Genomic DNA, 20,940 nt, shown 5'->3' with positions numbered 1-20,940 from the left:
CCGACTACTGAATTTTCGCTTATTTTAAGCAACATTACGAAATACGTAGGTTTAGTTATTTAAGTTTTCTATGAAAACGACGAAGTTTTTTAAAAAATAATAAGAATAAGAAAAGTTTTAGAATTAAATTCCACATGAAATGAAGTAGTAATGTATTAAATCCGCCAAAAGATTAAAAAAATCTGTCAAAATTTAGGGTACCATCACCTTTAATCAACCCTTTGAAATGCTACCCTTGGTACACTCATAACGTATACCAAATTTGGTTTTTCTAGCTTAATGTATTACGAAGATATTGAACTTTTTAAAAATTTAAGAGCCAACTATGAAGGCCTATAACTCCTCAGGTGTACAACTTAGTATAGAGGTAAGTTACGTTAAATCATCTTAATTTATTGTCCTCTACATGTCCCTGCTCTGTGTCGGTTCTTATGTGAATCACCCTGTATATTTTTACTATAAAATAAATATGTTAAAATTTTTTTTCTTTTATTTTTAATAATAATAACTTTATTTACAAATAACCAAAAATTAAATATAACACAAAATTTTTAAATAAGTAAAAGTTAATTGAAATAAAGCAAGATCAGAGAGAAAAGAAACAAATATTATTATTTAAAATATGTAGCAAAAAAAATCTGTTACTGGCATACCACTAAACTGCATAGCAGTTTGTGCGTGGTTTTCAAGTAACTAAATTTAATGGGAATAAATGAAAGAAACTAAAATAGATTCGTGCCTCTCCAATACAGAAACGGTCCCAAACAATTCATTCTAAATTTTATTTTTAATATTTATAAAAAGCAAAAATGCCATCATCACTTAAAATGCAGTTGATTGAAATTTTTAACATTTAAGTTTTTAAAAGCATAAATTTTATGTTAGTAATTTTTGCCAGCTATGATTAAAATTATGACAAGTGACTTACTTGTCAAATATAAAAAAAAATTAAAAAAGCATGTTGGCATTTTTATTAGAAAAATAGTAAAAAACCGGTTTTAACCGTTATTTCATTTCGGTTCACGAAAACGAAAACGATATTTTTTGGGTGTAAACGAAAAGAACGAAAACGAAATTTTTCGTTTTCGTTCTGATCGGAAACGAACAAAATACTTTTCGTTTTTAGTCCCTGCATTAAACAGCAGTTTGAATATGATTATTATATCGAAAAACATCATATTTTTATGTTTATAATACAGTAATAACCCGTAGTTACGCTATAAGTGGGAAATTCGATAAATAAATATTATAAAATCAAGGATTAATAAACATTAATTTATTTAAGAAAATTGTGTACATACTAATAATACTAGTACTAATTTTAATAAATTTGTTTTCTCGAAAAAATAAAAGCAAAATAAAAATATAAGGTAGTAACAGTTATTTATATTACAAGTGGGCTAGAAACATAATTACTGTACGAGTGTAGACAATTGTAATAACACGAGTACCGTAATTATGCTCTACCCTAGCCCATGTGTGATATATAACATTATATTAATAATAATGCTAAAAATTACTTAAAAATCAATTTCTTTAAAATATCTATAATAGTAAATATCTATTTTAACTTTTATAAAAATATAACATTTCAACAACATGTTTACTCATCTGGAATAAGTGTTTCGAAATGTAAAAACATAACAATTAATGTTTATAATAGTATTTTCTCTTGTTGCTCGTTTCAATTAATTAAATCTGTTCTGATTGGGCTAAAATTGCGTTACGTAATGAAACCAGGTAATGAACTTCATTATGTAACTCAAATCACCTCAAATGAGTGTGGCAATGATGACTTAACCAAGCAGTCGTAGATAAATAATACTAAAACGTATATGATTGCGTCGATTCCGACGGCTTTATAAAATCTAAAAGAGTTGACTGACGAATAAGAGATGTAACTACGGGGACGCGTAAGACGGGGTCGCGTAAGTCGAGGTTTTACTGTACTAATAGGAATTGTAAGTACGATGTACTTTAATAGCATCCCTCTAGCCCACCAGCACAACCAGATTTCCCGTAGGGGCTAAACGGTTAATTTTTTAATATTCCTCGTTTTCAATATCTAATTTAAACATTATTTTCTCAATAACTAGAGACTGCAGCACCCTATGACTAGTCTAGATTATTGCATTAGGTCCTCTGGTATCTTTCTAGCCCACCAGCATCCCCAGATTTGTCGTAGGGGCCGCAGGGCGAATTTTTTAATATTCCTCGTTTTCAATAGCAAATAATAATTGCATAATCTAGTCCCAGGGTGCTGCAGTCTCTAGTTATGGAGAAAATAATGAATAAATTTGTTATTGAAAACGAGGACTATTAAAAAAATCACCCTTCAGCCCCTACGGCAAATCTGGGAGTGCTGGTGGGCTAGAAGGATACCAGAGGACCCAATGCAATAATCTAAACTAGTCCCAGGTTGCTGAAGTCTCTAGTTATTGAGAAAATAATGTTTAAATTTGTTAATGAAAACGAGGAATATTAGAAAAATCACCCTTCAGCCCCTAACTCAAATCTGGGGGTGCTGGTGAGCTAAAATAAAAGGATACCAGAGGACCTAATGCAATAATCTGGACTAGTTCCAGGGTGCTGCAATCTCTAGTTATTGAGAAAATAATGTTTAAATTTGATATTGAAAACGAGGAATATTAAAATGTTCACTCTTCAGCCCCTAAGGCAAACCTGAGGGTGCTGGCGGGCTAAAATAAAAAGATACCAGAGGACCTAATCCAATAATCTAGACTAGTCCCAGGGTGCTGCAGTCTCTAGTTATTGAGAAAATAATGTTTACATTTGCTAATGAAAAAGAGGAATATTAAAAAATTCACCCTTCAGCCCCTACGACAAATCTGGGGGTGCTGGTGGGCTAGAAGGATGCCAGAGAACCTAATGCAATAATCTAGACTAGTCCCATGGTGCTGCAGTCCTTAGTTGATTAGAAAATAATTTTTAAGTTTGCTATTAAAATCGATGAGTATTCAAATATTCATCACTCTGCCTCTACGTAAATCTGGGGGTGAGAGTAGACTGGGAACATACTAGAGGGTCTATTCGAATTATCTAGCGTAGTCGCAAATTGCTCCAACTTCTGTAGTTTCAGAAAACGATTTTTCAATTGATATGTTCAATACTTGTCTGGTCAACTGTAATTCTATGAATCTGAATCTGGTACAGATTCGAATATAATCTAACTTCAGCCACATAGAAAAAACTATGGCGAATTGAATGACGTATAGATCTTGACATCGTTTATGAGTTATGATCACCTAAAAAATGGCATTTTTGTGTATCTTCGTGTACTTTCGCAATATTTTGGTTTTTGAGTGAAATTCGAAAGAGATTTCGAATCGGGCATTCCCACTTTCGTATTGACCAAGAATTAAGCTTTCGAATATGATACTGTTAATTAAAATCGGTTGAGAGGTTCTCTTGTCATAATTAAAAAACTAGTACGCGGGCCAGTACACGTGTAATTTGAACAATCATTTGGAAAATGGTTGCCTATTTTAAGATGTTGTGAAAGTTAATTTAAATTTGCGATAGATTTTTTAACTGCTAATCGGATGTTATTGTTGCTTTGCGTTTATGCGTTATATTTGTTATATTTTTCGAAAAAGTTCGTTTCAGAAGAATCGTTTTAAAAAGCAGTTTTTTGAATTGGTAAGTCACAAATGGAATTGATTTTTTTTTAGTATAAAATTGATTTATTTTAAGCTGCTGTTAGCAGTATAACTTTGCAATGGAACATGATAAGTTTAAATCACCATGATACTGGTGGTAACTCGTCTATAATTGTTAAGAAGTCAAGAAATTATATATCATTCTGTTTTGTTAATTACCTTACGTACGACAAGTTGCATAAGCACTGGGTGAACAAGCAACTCGTGTGTGTACTCGCTGTAAAAGAACTGCAAAGAGTTGATAGTTAATAAAGCTATATTATATTCATAAATGTGCGACTCATTATTATAACACATTATCCTTTTATTTATTTTTTTTAAATTTAGTGTATTCAATTATAGCGGGAGGGAGTGGGTTTTAAAATATTGGTGACGAGCGGTTTTAAAAACGATTTTTTTTGAATAATTTTGGAATTGAATATCCGTGCGCTAGTCAATTCTACCTCTTTTATTGCCAGCCTTTGTACTGTGCGGATTTTTAACTCGAATATACAAGTGTTCAGCAACGATTGTACAATACTGCATCAGCGTATACTCTGATCGAAAATAAACAAAAAAATTATTTTCTTTATATTTTGTTTTACTATTTTTATTTTTTTCCTGTTTAATAAGTTTGATTTTATATGGTATATGATTTTGTGATTACTTTGTGTTTTGTTATATGTTGGGTATAATGTACCAATTATTTACAAATAAAATAAACACACTAAAAATCTTTACTCTTAGGTGGTAGGAAAACATTTTTAACATATTGAAAAATAATGATCAATATTTTACAACAGTAAAAAATTCTCACCCATACACATCAACGATTAAGGCTCAAAAATAAAATAAAAATGGTCTTTGGGCTAAATGTTTGCAAGAATATCCTGACGCATTCTATTCTGTAGGTTGGGGATGCGACGAAGGCAATTTTAGAGGATTGAATTTATTTCGAGTAATGACTTGGACAAGGCTGTGAACCTACGTTCGTCAATGCGAGTTGATTCAAACGATAATTGATTTGACTGGTGTATCACCCAGGAGGCGTCTATGTCTGACCACAGATGGATTACTGTCGAACTAGGAATACCGTACTAGAATACCGATGAATTAGAGATTAGAGGGTTACTGGTATCTCGTAGGTGACAGACTGATTCAGGCTTTCCACAGTGCATGTCCTGAGAAAACAGTGTAGGAGAAAGGAAGGGCAACACCATGGTGAACTCCCGATCTCCATTCACTAAGGGTCACTTGCAGGAACGCTTTTAATAAAGCAAAAGAAACTAGACTGAATTCTGACTGGACTGTGTTTAAAACACACCAGTCAGAATTCAAACGTCTGGTACGTCAATTGAAGCGAGAAGCCTGGAGAGGTTTTTGTGAGAGTGCTGCTGAGGCCTCACGCCTTAACAAAATACTATCTCGCAGCCAAAAACACAGCTATGACATTCTAAAAAAGAACGACGGGAGTTTTGCCAAGGATCCAGAAGAATCATTGCACTTACTAATAGATGTTAATTTTCCAGGAGTGTTACCATAAATCTATTAGCTACTACTTTAGATTCCGTCAATTATTTTATGATAGGTGAATTTATATCAAAAATTAAGTTGAATTATTTTCCGTTATCCTAACGCGGAGGAATGTTATTAGGTCTGTTTTAAGCTAAGGATAATAAATAACATTAACTTATTTATTAATAATGAGATCGTCGAAGATAAAACATTTTATTTCAAAAGTAAATAATTGTAAATAAATATTAAAAACTATAAAAAAATAATAATACTTATATAAATGAGAATTAACTTTCACACAAAAACGTCTTCATTGGTATTCGCTTTTATACTATGTTGACTATTTCTAGTTAATAATGGTAATGGATGAGTATGATTGGTAACTGGAATGGAAGAATTTAAAGCATATTTTTTAGCTTTATTTGTACAAATACCACATCTGAAAAGGAAACGGTTAATATGAATTTCGTTGGAAATTTGGATTGTTTTTACAAACCTGTATAATAACAAAAAAAAATCTTTTCTGTATTGTGCTGTCATAATCGCGTACAAATAAGGATTTGCACATGAATTTAATGGATAGAAAAACACCAAAAGAATTTTCGACCTTGTTACTCCAATCAATGGATAACCAGCTAAAGCTGTTAATGCAAAGAAAGCAATTGGTGCCCAACATACAAAATCAGTAAATACTAATAAAGCCATTTTTTTAGCAATCGTCATTTCTCCTTTCGTCGAACATCTTCTTGTTTCATAGCCGAGACTGAAGTAGATTTGTGCGTAACAAAAAACGATTAATGTAAATGCTAATCCATTTATAATCATTAATGAGATTAAATAAGCTTTATCAATTGGTCTATTTACTTCCATTGGTAGACAAATACTGAAACAAAAAAATTATTAAAATATATTAAATAATTTGTAAAAAACAAAATACCTTGTGCTACTGTAATTGCTCACACCCATTAACGGTATAGCAGCCATTAATATGGAGTACAACCATCCTGCAACCATAATTTTAGCCGCAACTCCTAATCGTATCCTTCTCGTTAAATAGATAGCATAAGCAATAGCAAACCATCTTTCAACGGTTAAAACGGTAAGTGTAAAAATTGAAAGTTGACTCGCAAACATTGTTAAAAACCCAGCCATTTGACATCCAATTCCTATCAAGAGAAATAGCATAAATATTTTAAAAAATTATTAACATTTTTTACCATATTGCCAATCAAAAGCGAAGTTAAAATAACTTCCAACTGAATGAAAATCCATACTCGCAATTAACAGTAAATATAAACCCATACAAAAATCAGCAAACGCTAAGTTACTCATTAAGAATCGTGAAACTGTTATTTCACCGCCACTGAAGAGTACAACCACTATCACAGCTAAATTTCCCATTACAGCGAGAATAACTACAAACCATACTGATATGCGAAGATATGATGAACCCATGATGTCTTCACAAGGATTTAAAGCATTTGGTTCTGGATAACAATGAACAGGACTTGATCTATATTAAAAAATAACGATTTTTAAAAATTACTTAAAGGAACGCTATATATACCGTTTATAAAGATTTCCACATGAAACTAAAACCGGATTTCCATTTGATACATCAACTGAAGAACTATGAAAATTTCCCACGTCATCATTAAGATCATCCGAAACTTTATAAACTTCCGTTTCAATCGCACTACCTCTTAAAGGTTTTAAATCGCTGAAATTTGCTGTAAACCATGTCAAATCATCTTCTACGCTATCTGAATAATCAGATTCACGATGAGATCTCAAAGAATCGTGCCAAAATCCAATATTTTCAAGTGCTGATCGCTTTTTTCGTACAGTAGGTTGTATCTTGGGATCGGTATCTTCATTTTTAGGAACGCCGTCTTTACATTGCTCTTGCAGTTGTTGTTCAAATTGAGCGTGACGTTCAGGATTGTGCTGTTCGGGGTATTTAAAAGCACAACAATGAAAATGATGGGTTAAATAAGCCTCTTGAAGATGCGGAAAATCATGGATACTAGGAATAATTTTCAAAGTTGGAGTGTTTGCGATTTTCAATTTCTCCAGCTCTTCTAAACCGTTCACCGGAAGGCTTTTAATCGACGTTTCTGAGAGGTCTCTAGAAAATAGAACTATTGCCATTTAATATGAAAGGAAAACAACTATAGGCGAACTTTTGGGTGAAATCAATACGTACAATCGCCTTAAACTTTTTAAACCCGCAAAAGAGTTTTTGTGGAGATCTTTTAGGTTGATGTTTCCTTTAAGATTTCTAAAATTAATTTTATTTTCAAATGTTTGATTTCAAATATTGGATTACTTACAAATTTGCAATTTGCGAGCCATTGAATGCAAAATTTTCTATTGTCGTTATTTGATTGTAGTTTAAGGTTCTAAAATTTAAATAAATATTAAAAAATTAGAATAAAATAGTAATTTGTGTGCCTAGCCCACGAAGCATTATCGTTGATTGGCAACCCAGAGAATTGTAGCCGAAACGCTACAATAGAGATTGCCAACGATAAGGCTACGCGGACGAGCGTGCATCTCGCATACTTTTTGTGCAATCGAATGAAAAATTGATTAAATAATGAATGGATTTTATTTTTGTTGGAATTATAAAAATCAGCAGTAAAAATTAAAAAAATCCCGCATTACATCAAAAAAAGAACACGAATTAGATTGAACAATTTCTAGATTATTTGTTGTTATTGTTTTGTTCCACTGGTCAGGTTTTGGGGTTTTGGAGAGACTCAAATGGAGTCGTTTTGTACCAAGGATTTTTTTGTATTGTCGGTTGACATCTAACGTATATAATTTGATCTGATCCACTCTCGTTCCCATATACGGTTTAACTCCCTTTTAATTTGTTGATATTACTTTTTTGCGTGGATCTTTATTCCAAAAGCCTTCTCGTTGCCCTTAATTCCCACATGCCCCGGAACCAGATCAGTGAAACCTCTATGTCTAATTGGCATATTTTATGTAATAATTTTATGGTCACTGTTACACGGTAAAAATAATCTCGGTTTAAAATTTTAGAGTACAGATTAAAAATATAGAGTGTCTTTTTTAGAGTAAATTTTATTATATTATTTGCTCTACTTATGGTTAAACTCTATTAGAGATAATTTTTTCAATATACTCTAATAGATTAAAGTTTCCTGTTGTAGATTTATGTTAAACATTGAGTAACACGGAGTTAAAATTTAACTCTTAACAGTGTTGAAAGTTACTCTAAATCCAGAAAAGCCCTAACAAGTTCACAACCTTTCTTGCTTGAACACGTGTTGATGTGAAAACAAGGCGTGTTGTTCAGTTTGTTCTCAACGGTATGTGGATATCTTAAATGCATTCAAAGTACAATTTCCTATTAAACAAGAATTAAGTATTATAGATTTAAATCTTCTGATGTATAAGGAGCCGTTCGATTTAGCGCAAACACAATTAGAGGCTGATTTTTATTTGGTATTAAAATATGGATTTATTTTTTAGTTTTTGAGTTTTCGTGTTAGTAGTTTAAGTGTTTGCATTAAAAATGACACCTGCTGATGATTTGAGTTGTATAATTTCAGTACGCTTAAATATAGCGACTTGGTATATCTTAAGACAGCATAAATGTAATTATTTATTCGATTCAGTTTTTTACAACAATAAACCTATTTTGTGAACACTGTCTATTTTCTTATAACTCTATTTAGAATATACCTAAATCTAATTTTGAGTATATTGCTAAATCTACGAAGATTGTAGCATTCTATTAAGAATATACCAAACACTAATTTCGAGTGCATTGTAAAATCTGTGTAGATTATAATTTCAACTCTACCGAGATTTAATATGTAATCTGTGGTCATTCATCGTAGAGTTAATAATTCACTTTACCATAGATTCATTTAATCTCTAAAATTTGCTCTAACAACCGATTGAAATATTTACTCGAAAAATGAATGGACCTCCTGGAAACATGTTAGATTTAAAATAGAGTTAGTTATTTTTTACCGTGTATACAGTGCTGTAATTTAGTTATAAAATTAAAGTTTTTTTATTCGTTCCAATGTACCTCAGAAGTTAGTAATAGTCAGCGGCTTGGATATAATACCATATATCTATCCATCACTATGGTTAATGCTGTAAGTATTGCATATGCTTCGGCAGAAAATATAGATAACTGATCAAGTAGATAATAATAGTCCTCTATCCCTTGAATAGGAGTACATATAGCATACATTAGACACTTCTGTTCGGAACATTCACCACAGGTTTCAGTTTATTGTAAATTTCTGTGATTAGAGGACGAGATTTGATAACGAACGTGAGGTAAAGATTTCTGATATCTTATCTACTCTGTTTATGACGGGACAGTTGGTGACACTTAAGATCTTTCTCCTGTTTCGTTTGTGTTGACGATCTAAATATTCGAAGTATTGATATATATGCCTCGAAATACATTACCCGTAGTTTGTTAATTGTTATTTTAGATATAGGTAGCAGTATCCATAGACCAGATACTAGTTTAGATCTGACGATCGTTCTATACAGCGTAGACAATATTACAGGATCACCCTCCATCAAGAATTCGATAGAGATTTAATTACACATTAAATTAATGTCTCCAATGCACGCTGTGATTGTGGCGTTAAAGTGCACTTGCCAACTAAGTTTACAATTAAGATGAAATCCAAGATGCTTAATATTCTCTACATATTCTATTAAAGTATTGTTATAATAGTTCTAATAGTTGGTGGATTATCCTAGAGAGGAGATACCGGATACCGATCTTCTACATTATTTGCACTAAAGTGAGGATTTGGACATTGTCGTAAGTCGCTTTTATGGCAATAAAAATCGCTAGCAATGATTTCCTTTCTGCAAGAGCCATGCGAATGTCTGTCACCAATGTTGTTACGGTATGATGGACTCCATTGCCTCTGCTGAAGAAAAATTGAAGAGTCTGTCAAATACTCCCTTGCTTTCACACCACCATTCAAGCCATTTGGGGTTTAAGAATTGGAACAATTAGTACCATTTTCCATTCTTCTGGTATATTACCACCACGTAATATTTTATTGTGGATTGACCGTAGAGGCGTAGAGTAATCTTATAATTTTTTTTCAGCTCCAGCTGCTGTGTCCTTTCTATTATTAACTGAGTTTTCAAATTCCTTCATGATTACAAGTTCAGTACATCCTGATTAATCTGTATGTATGAGTGCAGCATTCTCTAATTGCATTTCTGCTAGTGATCGTATTCATAAATTCGCCAGTCCATTTAAAATTGTCTGGCTGTTGTCTATTGTGGACAAAAACTACTCGGTTATATATGTGTATTTTTTATTTCTGGCATTTTGACTGATAACATTTTAATGATTTTTCAATAGATGTTGCGAAAATAAATTTGGTTTCATATAGGTTTCCAAATAGTATGAAAGAATATCTATTACTGGTGAGTATTTCCAATAACTCGTTGCTTATTAATATGAACCAAGAAACACCATGAGAACGTTCATTATATTGATATACAGTAAAGCCTCGTTAATCCGAACTAATTGGGATCGAAGGTGACTCGGATTATCAAATTGTTCGGATTATCAAATCTTGCTGCTAAATAGTTGAAAACACAAGTATTGGATACAAAACAATTTGCAAAAAATTTACTTTTACAAAAGAAATTTAATTTTTACTTTTTGGGCGTTCTGATTAGCGGACGTTCGGATTACTGCGGTTCGGATTATCGAGGCTCTACTGTATTCTTATTCTAATGTATTTCTATCCCTGACTTTATTTCTGCTCACCATAACTTAATGAACTGAATTAATGAATTCAATGTATTGAATTACTAAATAAATCGTTGATTAAAGAAAAATAATGTATAAACTATCATAACTAAGGAAAGAAGTAAAGGTCTGCAATTAATAGAACGTGTTATTTACAGCCAAAGTTGAGAAGAATATGAGAAAAACTATCAATAAATACAGGAGATCACTTTACAACCAACAATTAATTCTATAACAACATATATATTTTTAAAATACATCCAATAAATATAGCACTTAGTACTTTAAACTTGAAAATATATCTTAATAGGAACACGCTTTGTGTGCGGTTCTATCTTTTCTTTCTGACATCTTTCTGTTTTTCACATCATTCAATGTTGCTGGCTTCTTCGTTATATTCAGCTTCCTTCAGGCTCTTCTTCCTTCTTTTTATTCAGATTTTTTTTCTGTTTTCTGATTATTCTTGCATTTATTGAATCCTTCAATGGCTTCAGTTGGGTTTCTGACTTTTTTATTTTCTGACATCTATCTGGCTTCATACATACATATTTCTCTGTATGACTTTTTCTAGCATGTTTACGGCACGAATATTTGTGGTTTCATTCATTGGCCAAATTTCCTTGCAATAATAAGCCAGAAGCCTTCGCTTTTAAAACTGGAGGATAATTACGTTTGCAAAATGTGTATCCCTTGATAACGTATTTGTGCAGGACGTTGGTGATATTCGTGTTTTTCCAGATACTCTTTTTCGTGAGTAAAGGTCGTCTTGGCGTATGGCTGCGCTGGATTTAATTGGTCTTTTCCTAGGCCTACTCATAGAAATACGTTTTCCTCTTCAATAAGCTAATATTTCGGCGAAAAATAACAACGTTCACCAAATGCATACCACAGAGTTTTATTGCCAATTACCATATTAATGTCAATTAATATTACTATTAAGAAAATTCAAATTAAATCATATTCGTGGGATAAGAAATACGTAACTGGATCAATTTAATGGTTAATGAAGACTGAGTTAAAAAATGTGGACAATATAAGAAAATCTACCTGTACAAATTATTTATTTTTTAATAATACTTACGCTTGTTCGGCATTTACTTTAAAGGAATTGGCCGCTAACTTTTCAATTTTATTATTATCCAAATCACTAAAATTAATAATCACTAAATATCGTTTTTGCTACAAGAAGTAAATACTTACATTAAATGTAATATAATATCGTTGTGTAAGTAAGATAAATCTGGAATTTCAATTAATCCAGTTTGGGCTATTCTTCTACAAACAAAACGAATCAAATTAATTCAAGATTTTATAATTAATTCGCTAAAGACATTAAGCTAATAATGCCGACGTATACACATAACAAACAAAGCTTCTCTTAATATTTGTAAATCATTCCGAACAGCTCGTAAAGTGGTGACACTCAATCCGAATTAAACCATATTCGTAAAAATTAACGATTCAATAAAACCACTTCCCCACATAAAAGAGTCCATCTTTTTTCAACCCCTTAATAAAAAATGTTACATAAAACCTTTACTTACAAAATGAAAAATCGCGTTGATGTGACGCCTTCAAGAAGTCCTGGTAAAAATTTTAACTGTCGCGCTTCAACGATGTACCTGAAATATATAAATCGTATATAATTATGAAAGTTATAAAGTTTTCTTTCTTACAAAGTCTTGAGTTCTGGCATATCCCTGAATGAACCACTCTCGATCGTTCGTAATCCGTGGAGATTACTTAATATTCTGAAATTGTCGTATATTCAATTTATTGAGTTATCCCGAAGGATGGAACGAAACGGGAAAAAATATCGATTATGTAAAGCTGTTTTTGCAAGTAATTTCAACGATAATTATGCGACGTATATATCAACGTTGTTCGTAAACATTATTGACGTCATAAACTCTGATTTTTAAGGGTTGATTTAATGACCCTTCCTAAAGTATTCGTTAATTAATCTTTTTATTGCATCAATTACTAATTAATACATTCATTCGTAAATAATGTTTCATATATCTGTATGTGAAATATCTAATAACCGAAATACCACTTATTAAAATAAATTGCGAATTCCCTAATTTTAATAAAATTACAAAGAATTTATTGTGAGGTTGAAACTCACAACATTATTTAATTATATTAAATCAATCATCAATTATATGTAATAAACTTACACTTCACCGAGCCATAGTTTATATGGTTGAAAATCATCTCGTTTAATTGATTGTATATCGCTATGAGTAATTACTAAACTCGAAAAATTATTTCCTAAATCATCGGGAATAATTAAACCATCTCCATAACATCTGCATTGATTTAACTGATCCGTTGAGTTGTCACAATCGCATTTCCAAGTTTTTCCTTCGTTGTTAGAATCGTTTAAAGAAAATGTTGATGTTGATGGTAATAAAATAATATATAAAAGTAAGTATAAAATATACTGCATTCTCTGAAACAAAAAAAATGTTTTTTTAAACCTTTTTTTATTGCAAATTTCTCGTTTTAGTTAAAATATCTATTTATTTTTATTTTATTAGTGCGGTTTAACATAAAATTACATTAATGTTTAACTTGGGAAATCAATGTGGGATGAATTTAAAAATAGATATTAACATTTTAATACCAAAATAGACAAACACATGGCCGAAGTAAACCGTGAGGATGTACAAAGAGACCGCTGGGGCCTAAGTGCTGTGGTTGGTTAAACCACAGGTGGTATAACCAACCTCACCTGAAACTACACACATATACATAACATTTTAATAGTTTAACACTTTTCTACTAAAAGTAGAAAATAGTAATAATTGCAGACAAAAATTAGAATGGGTGTAAAAGAATCGCTGAGAAATCGTTCCGACAAAGCACAGATGAATTAAAATACAAGTAGTTTTACCAATTGCAATACCAAAAAGTGGTAGATATGACAAGTAACGTTGCAGAATTTGAAATTTAATACATAATTTGTAAGTGAGGACATGAAAATAACAAAATTATCGTCGATATTACCGTTGGAATATAAGCACTTCAGAAGAGCATTGAAGTCATCGAAAAAAGAACAAAAAATGTTCACCAAATTAACCCATTTAGTCCCACGCTGCTTTATATTTAAAAAAATCGGTTTTTTATAATTTTCCTTGAGATAACACGGGCGTTTGAAAAAAAATTGTGTTATGAAATATGAGATGGTGCAAAAATGCACCATTGGTAAGATAAATGAACAACAATACAAATATATTTTGATTATCATTTATTAACAAAGTAATAAATTAGTCATAAATAAATAATAATAGTGATACAACATAACACTAACAAATACCAACTTTAGTATGAAGTTTAATATAAAAAATTGTACTAGTAAAAATTTATACTAAAATTTATTTTATACTAAAAACTTGCAAATGTCAAAATTTTAAAGAATTTTGTGCACTAAAAATAGTTTTATTTCCATTGTATATTTTGAACAGAAATTTTCAATAGAAAAGAATTGATACAAATATGGTTTAAATAGCAAAAATTATGAAATATTTTGATATGTATAGCCTAACAACCTTATAGTGTTATCGTACAAACAGCTAGCACCTTCAAATCTGGAAATATATGGCTGTAAAATATTTTAAAAAACGCCGGTGCGTTTTCACACCAGTGGGACTAAATGGGTTAACAGCAGGATTACTAAATGAGAGGAAATGCGAACAAAAGCTGAAAATTCAATGGAGCAAGTAGACTTGAAGGCCAACATAAAACAAAAGATACGTAAAGAAAAAAAATTAATGATGAAATTTGTTTGCAAATGTGGTGAAAAGAGACACATCGCAAGAAATTGCAAAAAGAAAACACACTATGGAATATGCAAAAAGGACATCCACAAGGAGAATCAATGTTTCAAAAATAAAATTTCTCGTTACATTTTGCAGCTGTCGTATTGCTAAAATTTGCTTGGTTTATCTTTAGTCCACTTTTCATCACCGCTCGTTCAATGACATTAAAGGCTTCTACCGTGCGATTAAAAAAGACGATCCGTAAAAATCTACTTTCCCTACTTTCGCTTAATACCACTACTTACTGCCCTCGTTCCCACCTCTATTTGTTTTAAATAGTGGTGGGGAGGTGGGAGGAAACTTTTAATTTAGTAAACATAACCTTAAAAATTCACACGCACAAAATTCTTGGTCGTATCAGTTATGTCAACGTCATCCACGAAGGCCAAGATCTGAACACTTAAGTTGACTATAGTCCGACTTATGTTAACTCTAGAATCTATTATTTCTTTCTCGATTACGATGTGAACAAGATACATGATAGAGGGCCACCCTGTCGCAGGCACTTATCTATAGCTTATGGTTGCGTTGATTTATTTTATACCCTAACTACACCCTCCACCTTGGGCTTTTCTCTGATTAATGAAATAAGGTGGGATATATCCTCGAGATACTATCATAATCACCTTCAAAGTTCACAAATAAATTGTGCGTTTCTATATTATATTTCTCTTGGAATCTTTGGTAAGTGGGTGACTTTTGGCTGCAGAAACCGCACAGATAGTTGCCCATCATCCGTTCTGCGTATGGCTTCAATCTTTCACATATAACGTTCGATAGTAACTTATATATAGAGTACCGGAGCGTAATAGTTCTGTAATTAGCACATTGAAAATAGTTGCCTTTTTTCATGTATCGTTATTCATGTATCTTGAGGAGGCTGCTTTCTTCCTAATTTATTCTTTACTAGTTCCCGTAAGGCCTGCTCAGCATTATCTCTTCCGTTTTTGATTAGTTCAGCGATCATTCCATCCGCTCCCGGAGCATTGTTGTTTCTCTTTATCTTTATTACCATTAATATTTTGTTCTATGTGGGACGCCGTTATTCTCACCTTTACAGATTTACTTCTATAGTGTTCCAGCCACCGTGGCATTATCTCGTTCCGACAAAATATTTGCGTGTTCATCCCTACTCATTGTTGTTCTAAGACACCGGAAAATTAAAGAAATATGTGTATTTAACTTAAAGTTAACGAAAAAGCACTAAATGATAAAGACACAGAGAAATGGAAAAAGACTATAGAAGAAGAAAAAAGTCACTGAAAGAAAATGGTTGGAAATTAGTATGTATCTAGAAGTGAATCTTTAAAATCAAAGAAGATGGAATTTTTAAAGCTAGGTTAGTGGTTAAAAGTTTTTAACAAGAAATCAAATCAATTGATGAATTATATAGAGTAGCAATACACTGAAGTGCAACAAGACCTTTGTTTGCGATAGCAGCAGCTCAAACTAGTCATATAGCCAAGTTTGATATAAAATCCGCATTTTTATACGGAACTCTAGAAGATGATGTTTACATAGAAATACCGCAAGATTATGAGAACAAGGAAACTGGAATAGGAATAGTATACAAATTAAAAAAGGCACCATGTGCACTAACAATACAGGCGCCAATAACATGGAACATAACCTTTACAAAGATATTGCAAAAAATTGGGATAAACTCATTTGTTACTTTGATCTTATTTCTAAAGAAGGTTGCATCCGAAACGTCAAATACTTTTTCAAAACCCGATAGTTTCTAGTTCTCTATCTAGTGTTAGTTCTAGTGATAGTGTTGACATTAGTTGTAATTTTAGTTCAATTAATACCAACCCTGAAAGCGTTCGTCTTATAGTAGTAATTAAAAAAGTAGTAAAAAAAGTAGTAGTAAAAAAAAGTTGATTTAATTCAAAGTTTTAGGCAAAATACATTGTTAAAAAATAAGTTTTGATTTAAAAAGGGAATAAAATAATACGAACCATATGTAAATCCACAAATACAATAAAAATTTTAAAACACGCAAATACGACACCAAATTTATTTAAAAAAAATTATACGTCATTTTCTCACAGGTAGAATCAATTGGAGAAGTTCTCGAAGATAAATTGGTTTAAATTGGATCAATGTAGATTTAATTGGAGAATACTAACCTAGACTAATTTCATAAATATTTTTTTTAATTGGTACCTATTAAAATAAACTTTAAAAAAACATAAGTGGTGGAATATTTTCGTAAATACTTAATTATTTAATTTTCAAAAGCACTTATAACAATAAATATTTTAGATAAAATCTCTTTTAATAAAGATCAAAATGAAATGATATTTTTAGAAAGTTTTTTTGTTGATGAATAATCTCGATTTACTTTCGTTTCAAAACAAAAAAAGACATTAAACTTACCAAAAATAAATTCAAAGAGTCAAAACAAATCTGATAATATAAACAAATTCGCCAATTTCATCACTTCACACACAAAAAAAAACTGTTTCGAATGACGAATAAATCTGTATTATTTTTGTACAAAAATGGTTTGAAGTAACAATAAAATATTGTTTATAAGCATGATAATACTTATTTCAATTCGAAAGCTGATATAAAAGGCGACAAACGTTAAAAGTATTCCTACACAAACAAAAAGGCGATTTGTTAAGAAAACTGCGGAGTTGCAAAACATCTTTACAAACTTGCATTAAATACAGGACGTTCTTAAAAAAATCATCAAAATAAAGTTAATATAAAAGGTTCTCCAGTTTTAGAGGACTATTAAACTATTAATTTATATCAACTTTTATAAGTAAAAAGTTATAACACCGTTTCTAAATAAAATTATATAACACAATGATATACATATAATTTTAATAAAATTGTATAACTGGAAGTGGTCGAGACTTCCCTCATATAAGCAAAGAAAATGTCAAGATTACTGCTTGACTTAACCTGATATTTCATGTATCTTTGATTATATTGGTTACAATTTCTTTGATTTCTAATTAGTCGGTAGATGCACATTTCTGCAGTTTTTGTTTGCAAAGGAAAGAAATTCTCCAATTATTTGTCGAAGATGTAAATTTTTCTTTTTTTTTTCATTTTGTTTCCATGTCGCACGCACATTTTGTCGACAAAATCAATTCTTATTAATATCACATTTTTGACTTTCTTTAGAACATAGATAATTTATTAACAGACTTCTGAGCTAAATCACAGTTTCTATTTCTTCCCTTCATTTAGGTTTTTTATTACTTTTGTATACCCTTTTCAGTCCCCGTCTTCTCAGTCCAGTCATTTCCTTCCATTACCAAACTTTCACCACTGTCAAGTTCCTTTCTTGTCTGTACAGTTCCTTTTCAGTCTTCTTCCTATGTACCCACAGTTTGTTTCCTCTTTGTAGTCTCTGTTCAGTCCCTCTTTTCTATTATAAGTCTGTTTCCAGACTTTCATTACTCTGTCAAATCATATTCTCGCTTTACAGTTTTTTTCCAGTATTCATACAGAGCTTTTTCCATCCGTTGAGTCTCTATTCAGGTTATACCCCTTATTACTAGTCTTCTTCCAACCTTCCACCACTCTATCAACTTCTTTCCAGACTTCTTCCTATGTAATAAATAACAAAAAGCAAGTAAGAAGTTTCATTTTTGCAATTTCAGTAAATTATTAACATGGATTTCTTCTATTACTCCGATAAGTCTCTTTCTTACCGTCAGTTTCTTTTCAGTCTTCCTCCTTTGTATTGAGAGCTTTTTTTTCATTTTTTGCAGTCTCTGTGCACACTGTTTCTTCTATTAGTAGTCTATCCAGTCTTCGATTACTCTGTCAAGTCATTTCCTTGTCTTTACAGTTTCTTTCATATCCCTTTCTTCTATTACTTGTCTTCCTCTTCGCTTTTTTTACCTTTGTAGATTCTTTCCAGTTGCCCTGTTCTCAGTCCAGTCTCTTCCTTCTATTATCATTCATTACCCTTACACCATTACATCAAGTTCCTTTCTTGTGTGTACAGCTCCCTTCAAGTATTTTTCCTATGTATTCAGAGCTATTTTCGCCTTTCTAGTGTTCAGTTTATTTTTTTCATCACCAGTTTCCTGTTCTCTTTCTCTAGTTCCTTGGATTTGCAGTACCTTTCCAGTCTATCTCTTCTCAATCCAGTCTCTTTCTTCAACTACCAGTCTCTTTCCAGCGTTCCACTACTCTTTCAAGTCATGTTTTTCCTTTACAACTTCTTTTCAGTTTTCTTTCTATGTATCGAACGCTTTTTTCGTATTTCCAGTTTCTTTCTTCTATTAGTAGTTTCTTACACTTGTCATTACAGTTTCTTTCTGGTCTTCCTCCTGTGCATCCGCAGCTTTTATCCTCTTTCCAGTCTCTGACCAGTCTCTTCCTTCTATTACCAACCCCCTTTTCTCTTTCTCCATTTTCGTTCTTGCCTCTGCAGTACCTTTTCAGGCTACACACACACATATTTAGTTTCTTACAGTTGTCATTACAGTTTCTTTCTGATCTTCCTCCTATGCATCCGCAACTTTTATCCTCTTTCCAGTCTCTTCCTTCTATTACCAGCCCCCTTTTTTCTTTCTCCATTTTCGTTCTTGCCTCTGCAGTGCCTTTTCATGCTATTGCACTACAGCCCATTGTGAGTCTTGGCCTCATTTACAACACGCCTCCATTCGTCTCGATTTTGGGCTGAGTTCTGCACCTGCAGAGCGCTCAAATCCTCCCTAAAACTCCATATACCATTCATCACGCGGTGTTTGAGTACCCTGCACCCAACGTTCTCTGCCGACATTTTCGACACCACAACCAACCACCTCAGCCTCTGGGCTTTAATCCACGTTGATAGTTCTTGTCTTTTCTGTAGTTCTCTTATCTCGTAGTCCATTAATTGTCTTAATCCTTGCAAGTTTTTATCATTTTTGACCCATCACTCAAAATCGTATTGTTTCTGGGGTCAGGTTTTCAGTGTTTGCAGATCAAAAGTAAGAAATACTAGTAAAAGTTGTTTTTCCTTTTGTAGTGTTCATGTCAAATCGAGTTAGAGATAAATACGTAATAAGTGTTATGTCTTTTGCTCACTAATATAACCATCCATAGTTTCAAATCTTTATTTTCCAATTTATCGTATTAACTTAGAGATCATAGGAAGGAATCAATCTTTGACGAATTTTCATAACTCCCGTAATGCATTATGCATTACAAAATATTGCTCAAAAAATAAATAGCCTGAAACAGCACATCTCATAAAAACTTAGACTGGAATTATTGACTAAAATTAATATTTGGCACATTTACCGCAGTATTCTTCCTCGTCTGGTGATGTACTTCTCGTTTGGAAAGTACATTTTCCAGAAATTTGTAGGCTTCCACCAGTGTTATTAAAGTGAAGCTAATGAAAATCAAAGTTGCAACGTTGCATTTAAAATGTCAAACAGTATTTTAATAGACGCACGGCATAACCTAGAAGTTTCTCGCTTGACTTTTATTTCTAACATCATCTATTATTAAGATCTATTTATATTTGTTTCTATTTGATTGTTTTATACGTTTGCCGCTTTTTATACAAAGTTTCAAAAGTAAACGAGTAAACAACAAATCTGAGTAACTAACTATTCGTTAGTTAACATTAGATTAAGGCTCATGTTAGGTTTCTGCTACATACGCTAGAGAAAAATACTCGATTTCTGCTATAAGTGATTTTAACACAGCTCTTAAACTATTTGTGTATACTTTGTATGCCTCATATACAATCTAAAAAAGGAATTACAAAATAGCATTGTAATATTCAGAAATAATAATACTCTTCTTTCAAAACAAAAATAGTTTTATATTTATTTATATAAATTGAAAATAAAATAATCGTACTTTCATTGTTAAATCGGATTATTTTCAAACATGTACCGTTTATATCAATTATAAAATCGGTACGTTTCATTCAACAAATTTTCATTCATCATCCGCTTAAAAGCTTCAGGTACAACACAACAACATAAATAAAAAACCGTCATTCAAAATAACCGAATTAAATGTGCCGAATTAATTTAGAGTAACGATCTTGAAATTTAAAATTGCATCGAATTTCAAAGTAACAAACTTAAAAAACGAAATTATTTGACGATAATTGACTTGTGCGGTCATCACAAATTGTTCTTGGACCGTATCCAATTGGGGCGAATGCGTTTTTGGACCA

General features: G+C 31.7%; 1 protein-coding gene across 1 annotated transcript; it reads right to left on the bottom strand.

The window, feature by feature from the left end:
- Window positions 1–5,371: 5,371 nt before the first annotated feature.
- LOC111415259 (follicle-stimulating hormone receptor-like) lies at window positions 5,372–16,787 on the bottom strand. The gene is made up of 13 exons (XM_071197701.1): window positions 16,745–16,787; window positions 13,140–13,414; window positions 12,636–12,710; window positions 12,504–12,581; window positions 12,160–12,234; window positions 12,041–12,106; window positions 7,508–7,576; window positions 7,381–7,455; window positions 6,742–7,302; window positions 6,392–6,687; window positions 6,112–6,340; window positions 5,671–6,057; window positions 5,372–5,613 (listed from the first exon to the last, which is right to left on the bottom strand). The coding sequence occupies exons 1-13, from the start codon at window positions 16,745–16,747 to the stop codon at window positions 5,469–5,471; spliced, it is 2,334 nt and encodes a 777-aa protein (XP_071053802.1). The 5' UTR covers window positions 16,748–16,787; the 3' UTR covers window positions 5,372–5,468.
- Window positions 16,788–20,940: the final 4,153 nt, after the last annotated feature.

The sequence above is a fragment of the Onthophagus taurus genome, chromosome 7 (assembly GCF_036711975.1).
Source record: "Onthophagus taurus isolate NC chromosome 7, IU_Otau_3.0, whole genome shotgun sequence".
Taxonomy (NCBI): domain Eukaryota; kingdom Metazoa; phylum Arthropoda; class Insecta; order Coleoptera; family Scarabaeidae; genus Onthophagus; species Onthophagus taurus.
Note: the sequence above shows the minus strand (reverse complement) of the source record. Positions and strands in the feature narration are given on the sequence as shown.

Excerpts from the sequence above, each read along its gene's own strand:
- LOC111415259 (XM_071197701.1), bottom strand. Across the intron at positions 12,582-12,635 it reads ATGCCAGAACTCAAGACTTT|GTACATCGTTGAAGCGCGAC; the intron begins GTAAGAAAGAAA and ends TATATATTTCAG. Across the intron at positions 6,688-6,741 it reads TGTGGAAATCTTTATAAACG|ATCAAGTCCTGTTCATTGTT; the intron begins GTATATATAGCG and ends TTTTTAATATAG.